At 37.1% G+C, this 20,179-nt stretch overlaps 1 protein-coding gene across 1 annotated transcript; it reads right to left on the reverse strand.

The window, feature by feature from the left end:
• Positions 1 to 4,563: 4,563 nt before the first annotated feature.
• On the reverse strand, positions 4,564 to 14,644 carry LOC134636375 (sialic acid-binding Ig-like lectin 10). Its single transcript, XM_063486335.1, has 11 exons — positions 14,585 to 14,644; positions 14,065 to 14,162; positions 13,449 to 13,841; positions 12,868 to 13,188; positions 12,477 to 12,734; positions 11,248 to 11,505; positions 10,351 to 10,635; positions 9,976 to 10,257; positions 9,740 to 9,845; positions 9,580 to 9,649; positions 4,564 to 7,423 (listed from the first exon to the last, which is right to left on the reverse strand). The coding sequence occupies exons 2-11, from the start codon at positions 14,114 to 14,116 to the stop codon at positions 7,055 to 7,057; spliced, it is 2,394 nt and encodes a 797-aa protein (XP_063342405.1). The 5' UTR covers positions 14,117 to 14,162; positions 14,585 to 14,644; the 3' UTR covers positions 4,564 to 7,054.
• Between the last annotated feature and the right edge of the window lie 5,535 nt (positions 14,645 to 20,179).

A 20,179-nucleotide genomic window follows, 5' to 3' on the forward strand; every position in this document is an offset into this window, starting at 1 on the left:
TGGAACAGCGTCAGTGGTCACCATATCCAGGTTTTCAGACAGGTTTTCAAAGCTCTTCTGTTTTTTTCTGGAATGAAATTAATTAATAGAAATGAAAATTACTGAAGACCAAAGCCCAGAAGTTCACATAATTTGGGTGTTTTCTGTGATAACTTTGGTTCCTCAAAGACAAAAAATATATTGATTCTTACATGTAATTTTAAAAAAATGCTTTATTTATGTCTATTGTCCTGATTAGTTAGGGATCACAATTTATTAACAATTACTAACTTGCCTTTATAAGTTTTTATATAAGATGAGTTAAAACTTTATGAAAAAAAATTGAGCAAATAAAGATGAGCTTGTAACAATGGTGCTAAAAATAGTGAAGGCAAAACTGGATACTGGGATATATTACAAGATATGTACAAAAGTTCAGGTTAATTGATTAATGTTAGAATTAGCATAAATCCTTTAAAAACAAACAAAAAGAAATCCATTGATTAACACCAAAAAAGTGTTAGAGTATTAAAAACCATATATTTTAAAAATGTTATTGTACCTGTAGCATCGTGTTACAAAAAAAACAATGATTGCTAAAACAATGACCCCAATCAGAAACCCCCTCAATGCTGCAGTGTTGACTTTTGTTTCTTCATTTCTTTGTTTGAATACATCTGAAATCAAAAGAGTGAAAAATGTGCTCACTTATGTTTCTTGTTCAAGACATTGCCTAAAACCTAAAAAAGGGAGTGAAATGTCTTAAAATTGCTTTGCTTTAGTTCTAACTGCTTACCTTCATTCTTTATCTGCTCTTTATCTTTACTGGTGACACACTCAATAGAGGTGTAGTGATAGTGTTTTAGAAACACAGTGATGGTGCTGGTGACTCTGGCGTTTGACACGTTGGTTGTTACAGAGTACTCAGCGTGGCTCTTCAAATGTGGCCATTTTATGGTGGCCGGAGGAAACTCCTCACTGATGCACATACAGCTCAGGACCTCAGACTGAACCTCACACCCAGAGCTATTCAAAATTCTTGGACCAGCTGCAAATACTGAAAATGAATCTCAACATTAGGTCAAATCCACAGTAAACTCACATGAACAGAAATGTCCTCCATATGTGTAACAGTAAGGAAGACAGGATTTTATTTATTATTAATAAATATGAAAAAAAAAATGTACTCACATTTTACATGAATGGTTTTCATAATGATTTTGTTCTTGTTTGTTGCTATACACTTATACTGTCCAGAAAGTTCTGGTGTCATATTAGAAATGGTAAGAGAGGCTGACCCATTGCCTTTTGTGGTTTTGCTTTCAATTTTTCTGTTCAAGTCTTTGTTGGTGTCAGATTTAATCCAGTTGATAGAAGATGCAGTGAAACTGCCAGCACTGCAAGTTAGATTAAGGGTAGCACCCTTCTTCACAACTGTACTTCCACTGATTTTTAGTTCCTGAAGATCTAAAAAAAAAAAAAAGTGCCAGAAAAATGAACAAACAAATGAATGATGACTTAAACAAGTCAGAATCGGATTTAGGGTTCCCTAGATGGGTTTCTTGCACAGCATGTAAGAGGCCCCTGAGATTTGGAATAAAAGTGGTCGTATTAAGTACAAGATTTTCTGTGACAAATATAAGCTCTCTCCCCACCGAGGTATACTAAGACATCAGTTCATACCTGACAAAAAACAGATTCAACAGTTACCATTTATGTGTTTTACTTTAGTACATAGTTTTTTATTAGAACTGTCCAAAAAGAGAAAACAGGGTCTTTCCTTTGTGTTTAATCTGCATCTTTTTCACAAAAAACATTTTTTGTGTAGTAATGATTTAACCTCCTAAGACCCGAACTCTTCCATGGCATGCATTTTTTAATTTCTCTTTGATATTTGGGCTGATTGGGACCTGATGAATATAAAAACAAAGAATTACCAGATTTTTATTTTTTTTAATCTAATTTTTGTTTCTGAGAAAAATGAGAGCCACATATAATAATAATGCATTGGATTTATATAGCGCTTTACAATGACATTATTCATTCACGCTCACATTCACACACTGGTGGAGGCAAGCTACGGTTGTAGCCATAGCTGCCCTGGGGCAGACTGACAGAAGCGAGGCTGCCATATCGCGCCATCGGCCCCTCTGGCCAACACCAGTAGGCGGTAGGGTAAAGTGTCTTGCCCAAGGACACAACGACCAGGACAGAGAGGCCGGGGATCGAACCGGTGACCTTCCGGTTACAGGTGCCCTTCCCAACCCCCTGAGCCACGGTCGCCTGATATATGTGTATGTATATATATATATATACATATGAGGATATTAATTTGAAATTTCGATAGAACAGTTGCAGTATAATGTCCTCGTAAGTGGATATCAGGCCCTTGTTGAGCAAGATTTAGTATTTTGGTCTAAATAATCCAAAATGTGATGTCCACATATGTGGACGCCAGGTCCTAGGAGGTTAAGAACCATTTCAGTTTCATATTTAAACATAGAAGTTCCGGTGAGGTCATTAATGATGATGCTGCAGTTCTTCATCTTCAGGTCAGACTCCAGTAGTGAGACCCGCCCTTGAAACTCAGAGTTGTTTTTTTGATCATCACTGGAGTCAAATATTGTTTTACCATGTTTGTACAAAGTTATTCTTTTGGCACAAAACCCATCTTCTGTAGTAAAGGAACATGGTAACACTGCATATAGTCCAGCCTCTGCTGTTATATTTATTTTACTTAACGTGACATTGTCTTTGCTCTTTGTACAGACTGGAGGAGCGCTCCTAGTCAAACCTGAAAATGCAAAAATAAAAGAGACGAACAAGGAGAGAGTCTGCTGAGTTTGTGAAAAATCAAATGCCTGCAGTTCACTGCCATTGTTATTGATATTTGGAGTAATATATGGACAGTATTATTTAGATAACCAATGCAATAAAAAGAAGTTGAAAGGCATATTACCATTACTTTCCTTTTTTTACACTTTGTAAATTCAGATAAAATTTCCTTCTATACCTTTGTCAGCGAACAGCAGAATCACCCAGATGACAGTTAACATTCTGATTTGACAATTTAGACAGCACGGCATCTCTCCACAGGATACACTCTATCTTATCAAAGCACAAACACACAGAAAGTTCACTGGATGATAAAATAAATCCAAGTTATTACAATGATATATGTATTATTTCTGTAGTTACATATAATCAATAAACTTGGCTGGGATCTTGAAATATCAACATTTAAAACACTTCTTCATATCTGGAGTGTGGAGAGGCTAAAAATTACTAAATAAAAGTCTGCCAGCTCTGGACTTCTTAAGTTAAGTATACACTGCTCATTCTGAAATACTTTTTTATGATAGTACTGAAGAGAGAATACTACAAAGAAATGAAATTTAAAATGGGATAAAAGTGTTTTACCCTCACTCTGTGTGAATCTGCTGCTCCTGTTTCCACACACTGATCTCTGCAGCATGTCTGCTTTGAACTGACTCTTCTTCTCTTCCTCCTCCTCCTCTTTTGTTACCTCTCTTTGCACTTCAACATGTTCCCAGGATGTTTTTTTTGTACTCTGTTGGAGATTATTTTTTCTTGGTTTGGTACTAGATGCAGAGCTAAAACGTCTTGTCACATTATGTCATTATGTGAAACTTTAATTCGAGTTTTTGGAGTATCAATAACTTTATTAACGTCACCCTATTTCCTCTTAATACCAAGCAACTAATTTTTCTTCTCTGTCAGAGACATGAGTCTGAGAACACTACGTCAAACACCATTTCTTTTTCTATTGAGGTCACATTTGTACCACATGGGCTTTCTTTTCAAAAAGAGTCTTAATTTTCATTTAGTGGGATCTCATAAATGTACAGTTATTTTACCTCTTCCAAAACAAAACATTTACTCAGCATCTGTTGTAGTGGACAGTGAGGTTTACCTCACATGTTCAGCCAGTGTCCATACTTCACGTTGTTGTTTAATATGCTGTGAAACTTTTGGGCATTACAATATTTAGAAGAAATAAACAATAAACAATTTTTCAGTTGAATTTACACACACACACACACACACACACACACACACACATACACACACACACACACACACACACACACACACACACACACACACACAAAATATAAATGCTAAAGTACATTAAATTCTACTTCTCCTGTCTTTATTAATTCAATTTCAACATACTGAAATCGGGTTGATTTTTTATTGATTTGTTTTAGTTGAAAAATGAAAAGAGGACACGGCTGCCCACAACCACAACCACCAAACATGTAGTCATCTGATTACACCACACAGAAAACAGGCAACCAGGTTTTAGAAAAAAAAAATATCAGAGCACACAAACCAGAGGGTGGTGCCCATTTCTGAAGGGAAAGTAGCATTAATGCCACTCTTCAAATGACCTGAAATTTTATTTATTTATTTATTCATTTTATAAAACATGAAAACAGGAAATGCGGCCCACGACCACCAAATAAGTGGACCTCTGATCTCAAACATAAAACAAGCAACAAGGTTTTAGAAAAAAAAACAAAAAACGAATGAGCACACAAACAAGAGGAAGATGCTCATTTCTGAAAGCAACATTAAAACTGAAAACATTTTGGAACTGAAACATTCATCAGTAGATTAAAATTTAACGGTTCCTGGTTATAACAGGTCAATAAGTTGAGACAGATTCTTCAGCATTTGGCAGCCTGTCAAAATAACAAATGATCTTGACGTCTGTGATAAGGGGGGAAATAATAAAGCCCTCTGGAAAGTGAAAGCTCTCTTAAATAGATTTCAACAAAGCTGCCATGGAAAAATTCCCTTCACAGGCCTTGTGTCCTGTATGGGCTTTACAAACCAAATTCCATAACTTCAGAGCGCTAGCTTACACAATTCCTTTTATCCATAATGGACTTCTCAGGCTCCTCAAAACCTGTTTTTTTTTTCCTTTGCCTGAACTTTCATCTTCTTGCTCTAACATCTGGTGGTCATTTGCTGACAGCTCTAAGTATGACTCAACTTCCACAATTCTGAGTAAAATATCTTCCTGCCTCACTCAGGCCTCATATCATTCCATAATCAAACAGGACCTAATTTCCACAAAAAAAAAAAAAGAAAAATGAAAAAAATGAAGCAACATGATTTACCACAGGATTTAGACATAGATATAGACACAGACAAACAGGCAGACGCAGACACAAACATGCATTCCCACCCTTTTGAACACATATACAAATACTCAGCACTCACCCAACGTGGAGACAAACAGAAATCGACACCTTACACACACTCACACTCCCCAAACATACTCTATACCCCAGGTCCAGGTACCCTCAACCCGGGAGGGACAATCGGCTCCTAGACCCAGGAGATGTTACCCTTTTCCCTGGGGTGGGGACAGGCAAGTAGTCCCTACCTGGGACCAGCTCCCCCGCTGACTCCAATGACTTCCACAAGCAGAGAAAGAGAGAGTAATGCATTGTGCTGAAAATTTATTAAATTATCTCAAGAGAAACTGCCTCTGCTTTCAAGGAGAAAACTTAAACAGGCACAAATTTTCAGCTCTAACTCCCATGTGCAGGTGTATTGCTACTGTGAATGAATGGAACGGAAAAAAATCCATCCACCCAAACATGTGGTAATAATGAGTATGCGCCGTTGTGTGTGTGTGTGTGCAGTGTTTGTCTGTGCCACAGATAGCTTTTATCAAAATGTGACGATTAGCAAAAGAGTGGGTGAAGGTGTGTCACTGTGGAGATGGGTGTCCGATTATTTTTAATCCGCACAAGTCCTGCATAAATGCGTCAAAGGATTCAGAGTTCCGCAAAGCCTCGCTTTGCCCATCACTACCACTAACCCACAGTCAGCAGGCAATATGATTGCAATAATTTGTAGTATTAGAATTTGCAGAGGTATTTGTGTCTTTACTACTTTTACTTAGATCAGTGGATCACAGTGACAGTGGAGTGTTCTGCAGACACTGTCAGGAATTAGTCCAGCATAATTTAACATAAGGAATCAAACAAATACAAAGTGTGATTTGTGCATGCTTACTAATTATTTACTAATTAAATTAGATATTAATTATTTAAATTAAAAAAGTTGAAGACATTTACACCACACAATGACACGCAGAAAAAATACAAATGATATGAAACAGGTGAGTAAAATATGTACCAGTTTTAACAGTTTAAAATGTGCTTGTTTTACACAATTTAAATAGAGAAACAGAGGTGTAGAAAATCTAACGTTTTTTTTTTTTTTTTTTTACCTCACCAAACAGGACCAGGCAAAATATACAAGCTGTCAGTGCAGAAGCACCAGGTTCACAGTCTCATGACAGACCACAAGATACAGTCTGACTTAAGGGTTTACTCTGCCCTCTGCTGGTGAGTGTAACAAATGTGCAGAGGGCATTTAACCTACAGTAGACATGTTTTATACTCAAAATTATTAATCTCATTAAGCTATGACAGAATGCCCAGAGAGAAAAGCATCCCTGGAAGAATTTGTTGAATAACATTTTCCCAGAATGAGAACAATATTGGCCATTAAAAAGTGCTCACCTGTTGGACGTTTAAAGCAAGTATTTATCCTTATACAATCTAGGTAAGTTAGTATTGCCACACCTGATATGATTTGGCTCAGATTTTATGCCTAATGATTTTTGAGGCATAACACTCCCATTCAATGGGGATTGGGATGTAAACTAGGAGTACACTAGCTTGTGATGCCCTGAGGCTTGGTTTGTGCCTGCTATCTTCTCTTGGTCCTGACTGGGGACCTTTTACATGTTAGGCAAATGTGTTCAGTCCAAAGAGGCACACTTACCCTTGCATAATAAAACATTTAAAATGTTACCTGAAAAGGTTATTAAACCAAAAACATGACAGCAAAATAACAAGGGATTAGGAAATTATGTTCCAGTTCCAGTCCTTATTTTGAATAGCCCCTACTTTAAGACGCAGAGGTGTGGAGATGACAGTGTGAGAAAAATGGTTCAAAGTGGAATTATTCATACACAAAACAATCAGATCAAAGAACATTCATCCGAGGAAACCCGCAATAAAACTCAAATTTTGTCGATTATATCATTCACAGAGGAGTACACTGGCTCATCTTCCTCTTTCTCCTTTTCTGGTTCAGATTGTTTCAAGTCCATCTCTGTCATCATCTCCTCCTCCTCGCCCTTCACCATTTCATCTTCCTGTTTGTCTTTTATTGCTTTCTTAATTTCAGCATACTCCGTCTTTGTGCTTTCTTGCTTTCTCTCTGACTTGCTGTTTCTTTTCAACAGGGAAAAATCAATATCTGCGTACTCCACTTCTTGCGGAGCACCGCTGAGTTCAGGCACGTCTTTCTCTGCTGCCACACTTTCATCTTCAACTTCTTCTTGTGGGTCGGACTGATTGTCTTGTGTTTCTTGACCATCATATATGTGCTAGGTACAACGCAAATGATACAAGTCAATTACCAGCCTCCAAAAACCCAGTATTGCACATTAGATTGTGTCTATCTGGGTAATCTGCAATACTGCTATGTCAAAATCATGTCATGCAGTTCTTTTTTCTGTGGGTAGGTTGATTCAAACTTAAATTACTTTTTCACAATGCTTACACATTCCTTACATTTTTCCATTAAGTTTAAGTCGTGGTGTTTGAAATAGCAGCAAGAAAGACAGAAGTCATGGTGCTGACTGTATTATAAGACATACTATCTAACAGAAACTTCAATTTATGCATTTTTTTGGTAAAACTCCTAATTAAAGCTGAAAGTCTATCCTTCAATTACATTGATTGTTTGATTAAAAATCCAATGAGTCTTTGTACAGAGGCAAAACTACAGAAATTCTGTCTTTATCCAACAAATTATGGACCTATATGTGGTTCAGCATTCCTATGTTATAGTGCAGAGTGTTTTCATGAAATAATCTTAATCAGAATAACTGGGAATATGTTGATTTATCTGTTTTCGGTGATTTATGCAAAACTTACCCTTTTGGGTAACATGAAACTAGGTGGAGAAATGAAGGGTGGGCTTATGAAAAGAACCAATTAAATTTTGGTACTGATCTGTCCCTGTTTCTTTAAAATTGCAAAACTTTAAAGCAAGATGAGTTTTCTTTTTCTCTGTCCTCTTTTATTGGATATATTTTCCTTAAGCAAATGCTGATGAAACAGACTGATAGAGGTTGGACTGTAGTTCAAAGAGAACTCTGGAGTGGACCATCACCTCACTACCTGGATTTTGGACTACCTCACCGACCGACCACAGTATGTGAGGACTCAGGGCTGTGTGTCGGACAGGGTCGTCTGCAGTACGGGGGCCCCACAGGGAACGGTTCTGGCTCCGTTCCTCTTCACCATCTACACTGCAGACTTCTCCCACAACTCCACCCAGTGCTTCCTGCAGAAGTTCTCTGATGACTCTGCTATAGTCGGCCTCATCACTGATGGGGACGACAAGGAGTAAAGAGGACTGACTCAGGACTTTGTGGACTGGTGCCAGCTGAACTACCTCCAGATCAATGCCAGTAAAACCAAGGAGCTGGTGGTAGACTTCCGCAGGCACAAACATCCTCCACTGCAACCACTGAACATCCAAGGTATGGACATTGAGACTGTGGACAGCTACAGGTACCTTGGTGTTCATCTGAACAGCAAACTGGACTGGACTCATAACTCAGACGCCCTCTACAGGAAAGGGCAGAGCAGGCTGTACCTGCTGCGGAGACTCAGGTCGTTTGGAGTGGAGGGCCCACTCCTGAAGACCTTCTATGACTCTGTGGTGGCCTCAGCCATCTTTTATGGTGTGGTCTGCTGGGGTGGCAGCATCTCTGCTGGGGACAGGAAGAGACTGAACAGGCTGATCTGCAGGGCCAGCTCTGTTCTAGGATGCCCTCTGGACCCAGTGGAGGTTGTGAGTGACAGGAGAATGGTGGCTAAGCTGTCATCCCTGCTGGACAACATCTCCCACCCCATGCATGAGACTGTGGCAGCACTGAGCAGCTCCTTCAGTGGGAGACTGCGGCACCCACGGTGTGGGACGGAGAGATTTCGCAGGTCTTTCCTCCCCACTGCTGTCAGACTCCACAACAAAGACTTTAACTGATCATACACACACATCCACAAATGTGCAATAACACAAATGTGCAATAATCTTTCTGGCACCTGTTGTATATAGCATTTGTATTCTATTTTTATCCTATTGTATATTTTATTCTATTTTATTCTACTGTATATAGTATTCTATTTTTATTCTATTCTGTACAGTTGTGTACTGTATTTATTCTTATTTTATTTTATTCTAATTGTCCTTCATAACTTTTGCACTGTCCACTTCCTGCTGTGACAAAACAAATTTCCCACGTGTGGGACTAATAAAGGTTATCTTATCTTATCTAAAGGCATCATGAATACACAGTAACCTACCTCGAGTACTTGTTTATCCTTGCAGATCTTTTAGTTCGTTAAAACTATATAGAAAACCAAAAGACTAAATATGTATATTTCAGTATTGAGGATATTTGTGCACAATTAAATACTTTATAATTATGTAAAAAAAAAAAAAAAAAAAAAGCCAAATGAACATAAATACCTGTGGATCGTCTTGACTTGTTACCATCTCCAAAGTCTCATCCAAATTTCCAGAATTCTTTGTTTTTTTTCTGAATAAAATGGTTTTACATTATTAAAGTCAAGTGTAAATACATCTATTAAAAAAAAAACTGAAAATATAATAAAAATAAGTGTCGTACCTTGAACATTTTTTAATCAAACAGCAAACAACTGCAGAAAGAACTACTCCAATCAAAAAGGCAATGATGATTTCTAAATATCCCCGGATCAAAACTGATGACTGAGCTGTACTCAAATGGAAAAACATGAAAAAGGTAATTTCAAAGATGCTTTCAATTATATACAGTCCAATTAATTGATTTTCTAATGTTTTTATAAATGCAAAGGTCTCACTTATGAAAATTTAAATACATACCCACTGTATCGGACACACTTTGGATCATTAGATTTTTTTTTGCTTCTCCCTTTTCATTGTTGCTCACACATTCAACAGTGCTGTTGCCATAGTTTTTTACATTTAGACTGACAGTGCTGTTGACTGTGTGGTTTGACACAGTTGTTTTGATAGAGTACTCTTTGTGGTTTCCTAGGAGCGGCCATTTGATGGTAGGTAAAGGAAATCCTTCACTGATACACACACAGGTCAAAACCTCTGCTTGAAGCACACATCCAGAGCCATCCTGGATCTTTGAAAACCCTGAAAACACATGACAAGAAATATAAACAAGGTAAGGTATGATTTTAAGTGTAAATATGAACTTCACATCAAACAACCGTAATATCTACTTACAAGACACGATCACACTGACAGATGATGTTACAGTTGTGTCCGGATGTTTTGCTGTGCAGGTGTACTGTCCAGAATCTTCTGCTGTCACATTCTGGATGACAAGTGTAGCTGAGCCAGTGTCATTATGCAGGTCAGTGTAAACTCCACTATGTTTGCTGTTTGTTTTAGAGCTAAGGTCTCTCCACATGATAAGGGCTGGAGGAAAACTTTCAACACTGCAGGTCAGATTCAGAACATCTCCTTCCTTCATGATTGTATTCCCAGTGATTTGAGGTGTCCTTATATCTGTGGGGCACATTACAGTAGTTTTTTTCAGAATGAAGAAAATAATTGAAATAAAATGGGAAAAAATAATAATCAGCTTAGTTGTCCCCTGTGTTAACAACCATCATAAAACCATTCAAACAGGTAAAGCCAAATTTGTCTCCAGATATTTTGCTGTACAGATGTATAGATATACAGTTCAGTGTATTCTTATCACATTTGGGATGACAAGTGTAGCTGATCCAGTGTCACTGTGCAAATCAGTTTCATTGTAAAGGTCTCTGCTGTCAGTTAAGTGTTAGGACTGACAAAGCCGTCCACCATTAGCAAATGTCAGTGTTGCTGTCTTTGACAGGAAGTTGTAAGCAAGGAACATAGACGTTAACATAGATGCCAGCTGCTGATGACAGCAATGCTAAGCATTACATCCAGAGCACAATGTGCCACAACTTTCAGTTATGTTATTTTAAATAATAAGAAATGGTTTCCAATGGCTCTTCAATACATAGATGTTGAGTCAGCTTGGCATATTTAAAAGTGTCTGAATACAGTTGTTTAATTTCTTTAAACTGATATTTTTTATTTACCTGAGTGAAAAAAAGCTCTGTCTAAATGAGAAAATTGCTTACTCACACATCACTGTTATGTTGATGTTTTCTTGCAGGGTATTGTTCATATGTTTTGCTGTACAGACGTACTGTCCAGAGTGTCCAGTTGTAGCATTAATTATGGAGAGTGTGGCTGATCCAGTGTCATTGTGCAGGGTTATATCAGAACCAATTTTAGACCACATGATCAGAGATGGAGGGAAACTTTCAACACTACAGGTCAGGTTCAGAACATCTCCCTCCTTTATGATTGTATTCCCAATGGTTTGAGGTGTCCTTATATCTGTGGGGCACATTACAGTAGTTTTTTTTAGAAGGAAGAATCTAATTGAAATAAATAGGGAAAAAGTAATACATAGTTTACTTGTTCCCCATGGTAATCCTAACCACCATCATAAAACCATTCAAACAGGTAAAGACAAATTTGTCTTCAAATGTTTTGCTGTACAGATGTACAAATGTACAGTCCACAATATTCTTATCACATTCTGGATGACAAGTGTAGCTGATGCAGTGTTGTGCAGGTCAGTGTAATTTTCATTGTAAAGGTCTGTGATTCCCTCATTAACAGTTATATTCCCTGTGATCTTGAGTTTCCTTTTATCTGTGGCACAGATTTGGTTTATTAAGGAGTTAAAAAATCACAAAGAATTATTGTAGATTTTTTTTTTTTTTTTAAAAGAAAAGAAAACAGCCTGGTGGTAAATTAAAAGAAAACCTGAAACCCTGACACATACAACGAGTTGATTGGGATATTGGGCTCCATGTTAGCAAAACATCTGAGAAGTAGGTACACAGACGGTGGGCTAGGTGACAAATCTTTGTTTGTCGACTCTATAATAAATGTTGTTGCCCTTGCTAGTTGGCTTCAGAAATAATGGCCAGTTTAACTAATTATTTGTACTCTATTAATGTGCAAGGTCAGTTAAGTGTTAGGACAGACAAAGCCATCCACCATTAGCAGATGTCAGTGTTGCTGTCTGTGACAGGAAGTTATAAGCAATGAAGAAAGACATTAAGATAGATGCTGGAAGCTCATGACAGCAATACTAAGCATTATATCCAAAGCACAATGTGCCTGTTATTTTAAAATATAAGAAATGGGTTCCAATGGCTCTTTAATACATAGATGTGAGGCAGCTTCAAATTTAAATAGTTCTGACTACAGTTGTTTAATTTCTCTGAACTCATATTTTCAGATGCCTGAGTGAAAAAAAAAAATCTCTGTCTAAAAGCACAAAGTTATTTACTTACATATTACTGTTATGTTGATGTTTTCCTGCAGGGTATTGTTCATATGTTTTGCTGTACAGACGTACTGTCCAGAATGTTCAGTTGTAGCATTAATTATGGAGATTGTGGCTGATCCAGTGTCATTGTGCAGGGTTATATCAGAACCAAGTTTAGACCACATAATCAGAGATGGAGGAAAACTTTCAACACTGCAGGTCAGATTCAGAGTTTCACCCTCCTTCACATTTGTGCCCCCAGTGACGTTAACTTCCTTCACATCTGTTACACAAAAATACAAATTACACAATAATGAAGCTTCTCTTTTTCTCTTTCCTGCAAGACCAGTTGACTAAGAGAGCACACTGCTTTCAAAAGATTTCAGCATGCAAAATTAAATAGTAAAAATACTCACAGTTTACTTTTAAAGTTGAATCCCCCTCTGTAGTTTCTTCCCCAGTGAAACGGATTTTACAGGTGACATTGGTGTTGTGGTGTTCAGCAGAGGAGTTGAAAGTCAGAGTTGAAATGTGTCTTTGTCTGAAAGCAGTTAGATTTTTAGTCCTGAAAGAAGTAATGTTTCCTGTAATGTAAGAATCAGTCCCTCGTGCTCCTCTCCATGTCCAGGTGATTTCAGGAACAGATCCAGAGCAGAGACCAGGAGCAACACAGGTCAGTGTGGCCTGCTGTCCCTCTGTCGGTGTGGGAATCTTAACTCTGGGTTTCTGACTAAGACCTAGTGGAAACACAGAACATTACCATAATCTGGTTAACTGCCTGAAGTTCATCAGTTACTTACATTTTGGCTTAAATAATAAGAAATTATGTTAAACAGGTAAATGTGGAACATAAAGCTTTTTATTTTGTTCTAACAGCACACAGGGGTAAATAAATGTGCAAAATCACGTCATATTTGAAACAAAAAAATTAATAAATAAAGTAGCACAAAAACCAAGATTTATTCTCAACATGCTTTTTTGATGCAGTTTTTTGTACCTTCAACTGAGACAGTTGTCTTTTGAATAGATGCAAATCCATCTTCTCTCAAATTCCGTTCACCATTAACTCTGATCCGATACGATCCAGAATCCGACTCTTTGAGATCATTAATGATGATGCTGCAGTTCTTCTGTCTTATATCAGGCTCTAAGAGTGACACACGTCCTTCAAAGCCATACCGAATGCGGATATTGTTTTTGCTGTCAAATATTATTTCATCATCATAGCCACATGTTGAATATGGTCCACATTTGTACCAAACTATATGTTTGGGTGTAAATCCAAAACCAGTAGTGAAAGAACACGGGATCACAACACAGAGTCCAGCCTCTGCTGTTAGTCTCTCACTAAGTGTGATGCAGTATTGTCCATAACATTGTTGTGATGTGCCTGTTAATACAAAGGAGGAGGTAAAAAAAAAGAGGAAAAGAATATCTGGTTCATCTGAATAGTTGTATAATGCACAAGTCAGGCGACAGTGATCTTTTTAATTTATGTGAACTCGAAATTCTGTTGCATGAATATAATACATAATACAATACATGAACATAACTGCATAAAACAAAACAATTATAAAGCAGAATTAGAAGATTATAAAGAAGAAGACTCAAACCTGTTTCAGCACACACACACAAAAGGAAAGTCGCCCAGATCAGAACAAACATCCTGACTTGATTATCAGCATGTTCAGTCTCTCCCTCCAGAGACAAACTTTATTGCAGCAAATGAAGTAAAGAGAGATTAGAACAAAGGAAATGCAACATTTTACGTCCCACATCGCAATACAGGATGTTGCATGCTTGGTTATTCCGTAGTTATGTACCCGTTTTACCGACTGTGCCAACACCATTACCCTAAAGTTTTTATGGTAAACACACACAAAGATCTGTTCTCAAAAGATTAAAAAGGTCAACAAAAGCACTAATACAATACAAACTGTTACTACTGCATATTCTCTGTCATATTCCATTTAACTTTAGGTCATCTGTAACATTTAATGAATTCAAGAAGTGGCTTGCTTCCATCTATCAAGTTTTTGACCAGCACAGTTCACACTTTTATATAATCATGCTGTTCATTTAGTGTTTTAAAATATATTTTCCACAAAAAAGCATTAAATGTTTGTTTTTTACCTCTTTTGTCTGGTCTTTCACCACTCTTCTCTCCACTGTGGTCTCTGCTGACCTCTATCCTTGAAGTTTCTCTTCCTCACTTCTCTTTTTTCTTTCTTCCTTCTTTTTACAACAGGATTTCAGGAAGTGTGAGTACATGTTCAAATTGAATTAGGGCAGACCCACTTTTATGAAGTTATTATTTTATATCACACTATATATACTCTAATAAAATAGTCATCAAGTAATGAAAAAAACAAACTTTTTAAAAGCAACAAAAAGATGCTCCATGACTGAAACTTTATAAAGATAAGTTGTTGCTGAGCACTGGGAAAAGTTAAGTAGGTTTATTTCCAGGTTTGTTAGATACAATGAATACAAACACAATGCCCACAAAAACAGGTGCAAGAGAAAAAGAGAAAAAACACAAGAGAGAGAATAAGGCAGGATATGTGAGAGTCTTGGAGACCATGACAGAAGTATTTTTTGAATGTTAAATTCATGAAATACTCACAGTTTGGTTATGTTTCTTAGATTTTGGTTTCATTGGTTTGGTTTGGTTGCTAGTGCGATTGTTTATGTCTTCAATACTTATATAACAATAACTATTTTAATGGTTTTGGATTTATGTTTTCTTTTGATTTGCCTTCTGTTTATTTTGTCTGTGAAGGTTCTCAGTCATCCAGGGTATTCTAGTCTAAGGAGCTTGGAAAAAAAGGTGTCTGGACTTCTTTAGGTTTTTGAAGACCTTTCACCTCTCATCCGAGAAGCCTTTTCAGTTCTTTTTTTTTTTTTTAACCTGCCCCGTTTGGTTCTTTTGCCATTAGAATTATTGTCTAAAGGCGAAGAAAGATGCCCAACGGATTTACTTTACCAAATGGACCATCCCAGCCTTGCCGTAATGGTCTATTTGATTCACCTTTTATTGTTCATTTTATTTTCACTTGCTGAATACGTATTCAGCCTTTTCAGTTCTAAGAGCAAATGGTGGAGAGTCCAAGATTTTAAACCCTATGGGAGTGTCCCCCTGTTTTATGGGCACCCTATTGATCCTCTACCTAATCAGACGAGCTGTGGTCGCAAATTTTGAAGCTATCCTGATAACCTTATCCCACCAACGATGTGGAGATCCAACTTTTTTTTAGATCCAATTAAAATCAAGCACTCAAAAAGATGCTCTGGAAAAAAGTAGAATTCTTGGAACAGAGTTTAATACACTGAATCACATGAACAGCAGGAAAACTACATACAGACATTTAGCAAGAGAATTACATAGCAGAAAGCAAGCAAAGTAAAACTCCGGGGTGTACAGCAGACAGCAGAGCAACACAGAGCTGGACAGAAAGAAGCAGCAGGAAGAAAGTGCTGGGGTGTCCTCTGGTCCCCTCATATATAGGGACCAGTATCCCCACCCCCTGCTGCTGGGTAACTTTCCCACCCGTCCTCAAGCCAAACACAGCTGCAGGGTCAGGTAGCGGCCAAGGTCCTGGCCAGAGGCCAGTCAGGACCCTTTGGCTTTTTCTTATCACAATAGGTCATGACACGGTCAAACATTGCACATTAATCCTAATTATTATATCTTACACAGCAAGTGGCACAATCTTATCTTATACAATAGGTTAAATGCATAACATGGTGACTGTCATAAATAAAAACACTTTATTGCAGGTTCACAGTGTGTGTGTGTGTGTGTGTGTGTGTGTGTGTGTGTGTGTGTGTGTGTGTGTGTGTGTGTGATTATATCGTATGATATTTTAACATGATTTGTTCAAGATCTCTGTTACAATGTTACTGTTTTGGCTGTGCTGCATGAAAAATGTTGAGTGTGTATTGGTGGAGGTTAGTTCCCGGAGCTGGAGAGTGAGCTATTCAGGAGAACTCTCCCCTTACATTAACTGCCCTGTTACTGTACCACCTTAATAAACCATGTGCTTAAGACTCTCTGTGAACGTTAAAATATATATGTTCATTGCAGATAGATATACAGTGTATATAGTTATATAGGTATACATGTCACACAAAAATCCCCCACAGCCACAGAGCCAAGGTGTGAAAACGGGTGTGGATCACTGGCTCATTGCTCTTAGAACTGAAGAATCTTCTCGGATGAGATGTGAAACGTCTTCAGGAAACCTAAAGAAGTCCAGATGCTCTTAGACTCTGTTTATTTTATTGTTTGTTTTTAGTTTTGTGTAATTTCTAGTTAATTCTGTTGTTCTTTAGTATTCAAGGGGTTTTATATCTTCAACTTGTATCAGGTCTTTCTTAGTCTATAGCTCCTGTTGTTTTGTTTTGTTTTTTTATTTCGGCTTCTGTTTGATAGTGTTTGAGCTTCCCCAGTATCCTCTTATACTGTATCTTCAATGTTGGGGTTGTTACTCTAAAAAAGTAATTTACTGCACATTACTTGTTACATTTATTAAAAGTAATGCAGCATTACTTAGCAATGATAAATATGCAGAGAAATAATGTAAATAATGTTCTGTGTAGAGTTCATGTTGTTGATGAATGATTTATAATAGGTTACATAATTTCATTATATATTTAGTATAATGATTATATATTTAGATACTAGATATTATATTTAGAATATATATTTAGTGTTAAAAATGTCTTTATTTGAAATGTACATGTGTAAAGTGTAAGAGCACACCCTTAACGAGAGCACACAAGACTTTTCATGGACTGCGAGGGAGTAGATGTATCTCATGAAGCGCTGTTAAGCTAAAGGTTTATTGAAAGAAAAGCAACACAAGGACTTAAAAACGCCTTTTCAGGACAAGCAGTCAACGAGGTATTTTTCATTTGAGAAATGTTTTTATTTGTGTTTGGACTTAATACTTGTACTGTAAAGTTGCTAACTGGTTTGTACTGTTCACTCGTGACCAGTTCTTACTGTGTACTGGCGTATTGGCGATGGTGAAGCTAAGGAGGAGAGAAAGCCCAAGTAATAAACGTTTCAAAGAACCAACCTGTGTCTGTGTTGTTGTGAAGAGAACTACACAATAAATACGTGTTAATGTAAATGAAACTGGGCAGATATCATTAAAAAGTATTTTACATGTGCTATACTTGTAGAGTAGTGTGGACCAATTGAGAAGAACAAGAACTGAACTTTGAATCACAAAAATCCTTCAAAATGTTCTTCTTAAAGTCGTGATGACTGAATGCGACAGCCTCATCTGTAATCTAACCTTCACTACTTTATGAAATGTTTATACATAAAATGAATATTGCATGGATTTGCACTACCATGAGTTGACCAACATGGCTGCTTCTTTCATGTTTCAACATTAGGGATCTGTGTATCAACTTTTTGACAACAATTCAGCTTTACTAAGAAGCCTTTAGAACACGTTTTCTCATCATTACTATTGCTAGCCTCCTTTTGTACTGTCTTTTTTGATCAAACAAATACTAAATGTCTACTTAATGTATACTAGTGTCTGTGTTTTAGGAAGAAACTCTCCTCCTGGCAGGGTTGTTGCATCACAGACTCAATCATATTCCCTTCAAAGAACAGAATTTTTTTTGTGCCAATTAAAATACATTAGCATTTTGTAAAATTCTGCATTACTAAAATTCTATTCTAATATAAAAAAAAGAAAGAAAAGAAAGATGTGTTGTTGTTTTGGATATCTAAAATAAGTTAAAAAGCTGTAATGTATTTAAAAAACATGGATTTTTAAAAATGTACATTGCTGCAGCACTTCTTCTCTAACAGCTTATAGTTTAATCATACACATGTGAGCCACAGTTCACGTATTAAGCAGTCCACAGGTTAATATGCAATGACCTTAATGTTTTAAACATTACTTGTTTATTCCTCTTCTAATTCATCTGTTTTCAGCAAGTTTGTCTTTTGTGAAGATTATGCAAAAATTATTTTACTGAATTTCATTGAACTTGCTTTCAGCTAGGATGTGCATATTAAAGGAGCAAATGAATTTTGACATACAAGTGGCCCTCTTTCTTTAAAATTACAGAACCTTGAAGCAGGATGTGCCCTTAAGGACAACAAAATACTGCAACTGTAATCTCGTCCCTGTTTACTGTTTTCGTTTCTGATTTCCCATCAGCATTATTTTTTTATCATGACCTTGCTCTGTGACCACATAAATCTGATCATTTTGATGTGTTTGAATTACACAGATTTTTTTTTTGTTTTTTTTTTTACAAAAGAATAGCCAGTACTACAAGCAAGTTGTTCAGGAGCAGTGTTTGCTTTGAAAGAGAAAACACAAATCCCTTTAGGGTTGTGTCAGCAAGGGTATCCGGTGTAGAAATCTGCCAAATCAAACATCACATACGCCCCCTGAAGAATCCAATCCAATCCAATCCAATTTTATTTATAAAGCACTTTAAAATACCCAGCACAGGAACAAAGTGCTGTACAGAACATAAGTTAAAACAATAGAATAACAGAAAGCAGCAAAATAAATAAATAAAACACATAATACATAAAATTAAAACAGCCCTATATTAAAACAAAAACAAGATAAGACAGCATCGAATCACCTAAAAACAACTAAAATAAAATAAAAATAAAAACCAACATCTCATGTGGTGTCAAAGGCCAGGGTAAAGAGGTGGGTTTTCAAGAGTGATTTAAAAACAGGTAAAGAACTGGCCTGTCTAATCTCTAAAGGAAGCTCGTTCCACAGTTTTGGAGCTGCTACAGCAAAAGCACGATCTCCTCTAAGTTTACGCCCAGTCCTGCGTACATTCAGGAGCAACTGATCAGCTGACCTGAGAGAGCGGGTGGGTGTATAAGGCTGTAGCAGCTCAGAGAGATAAGATGGGGCGAGGCCATGGAAAGCTTTAAAAGCAAATAAAAGAATTTTAAAATGAATCCTAAAAGAAATGGGCAGCCAGTGAAGTGAAGCTAAAACAGGGGAAATGTGCTCAAACTTTCGAGTGCCAGTTAAAAGACGAGCTGCGGCATTTTGCACCCTCTGTAGTTGGGTAATATATGACGCGCTGACCCCAATATAAAGTGCATTACAGTAATCCAGCCGAGTGCTAACAAAGGCGTGGATCACTGTCTCAAAGTGCTGCCGTGAAAGAATTGGCTTTATTTTTGCCAGCTGCCTGAGGTGAAAGAAGCTAGATTTTACCACTGCCTTAATTTGATTATTAAACTTCAGATCACAGTCCACTTTGACCCCCAGGTTTGTGACAGTTGGCTTAACGTACTGGGCCAGGGAATCTAAATACACATTGGGGGTCTCAGTGGGGCTACCAAAAACCATCACCCCTGAAGAAACCCCTTCTAAATGTGAGAGTCTGTGAGTCTGTTTTTGCACATATCTTAAGGAATAGCGCATAACTGCCAGACACTTGTCCAAAAAGCTGTAAAGTTCAACAGGTTTCACAACATTGTAAAGAAATGCAATTTTTCTAGCTGCCCACAGAGGTCGACAAATGTACAAAACCCCCCCATTAAGATATAAAAACAGCTGTAACAATATACTTTTTATGTGCTCATTTTTAATTTAGCTTTTCAATTTAAAGGGTGTTAAAGAGAAATTACACATCAGTCATATGTAATAAATATACAAACTTACCAGACAAACACAACATAAATAAAAATAAGCACAATTATAAGGACAGAAA

The sequence above is a fragment of the Pelmatolapia mariae genome, linkage group LG10_11 (genome assembly GCF_036321145.2).
Source record: "Pelmatolapia mariae isolate MD_Pm_ZW linkage group LG10_11, Pm_UMD_F_2, whole genome shotgun sequence".
Lineage (NCBI taxonomy): Eukaryota > Metazoa > Chordata > Actinopteri > Cichliformes > Cichlidae > Pelmatolapia > Pelmatolapia mariae.

Excerpts from the sequence above, each read along its gene's own strand:
- LOC134636375 (XM_063486335.1), bottom strand. The coding sequence starts at position 14,116 with ATGTTTGTTCTGATCTGGGCGACTTTCCTTTTGTGTGTGTGTGCTGAA. Across the intron at positions 13,189-13,448 it reads GACAACTGTCTCAGTTGAAG|GTCTTAGTCAGAAACCCAGA; the intron begins GTACAAAAAACT and ends TGTTTCCACTAG. Across the intron at positions 9,846-9,975 it reads AAGTGTGTCCGATACAGTGG|CTCAGTCATCAGTTTTGATC; the intron begins GTATGTATTTAA and ends ATTTGAGTACAG.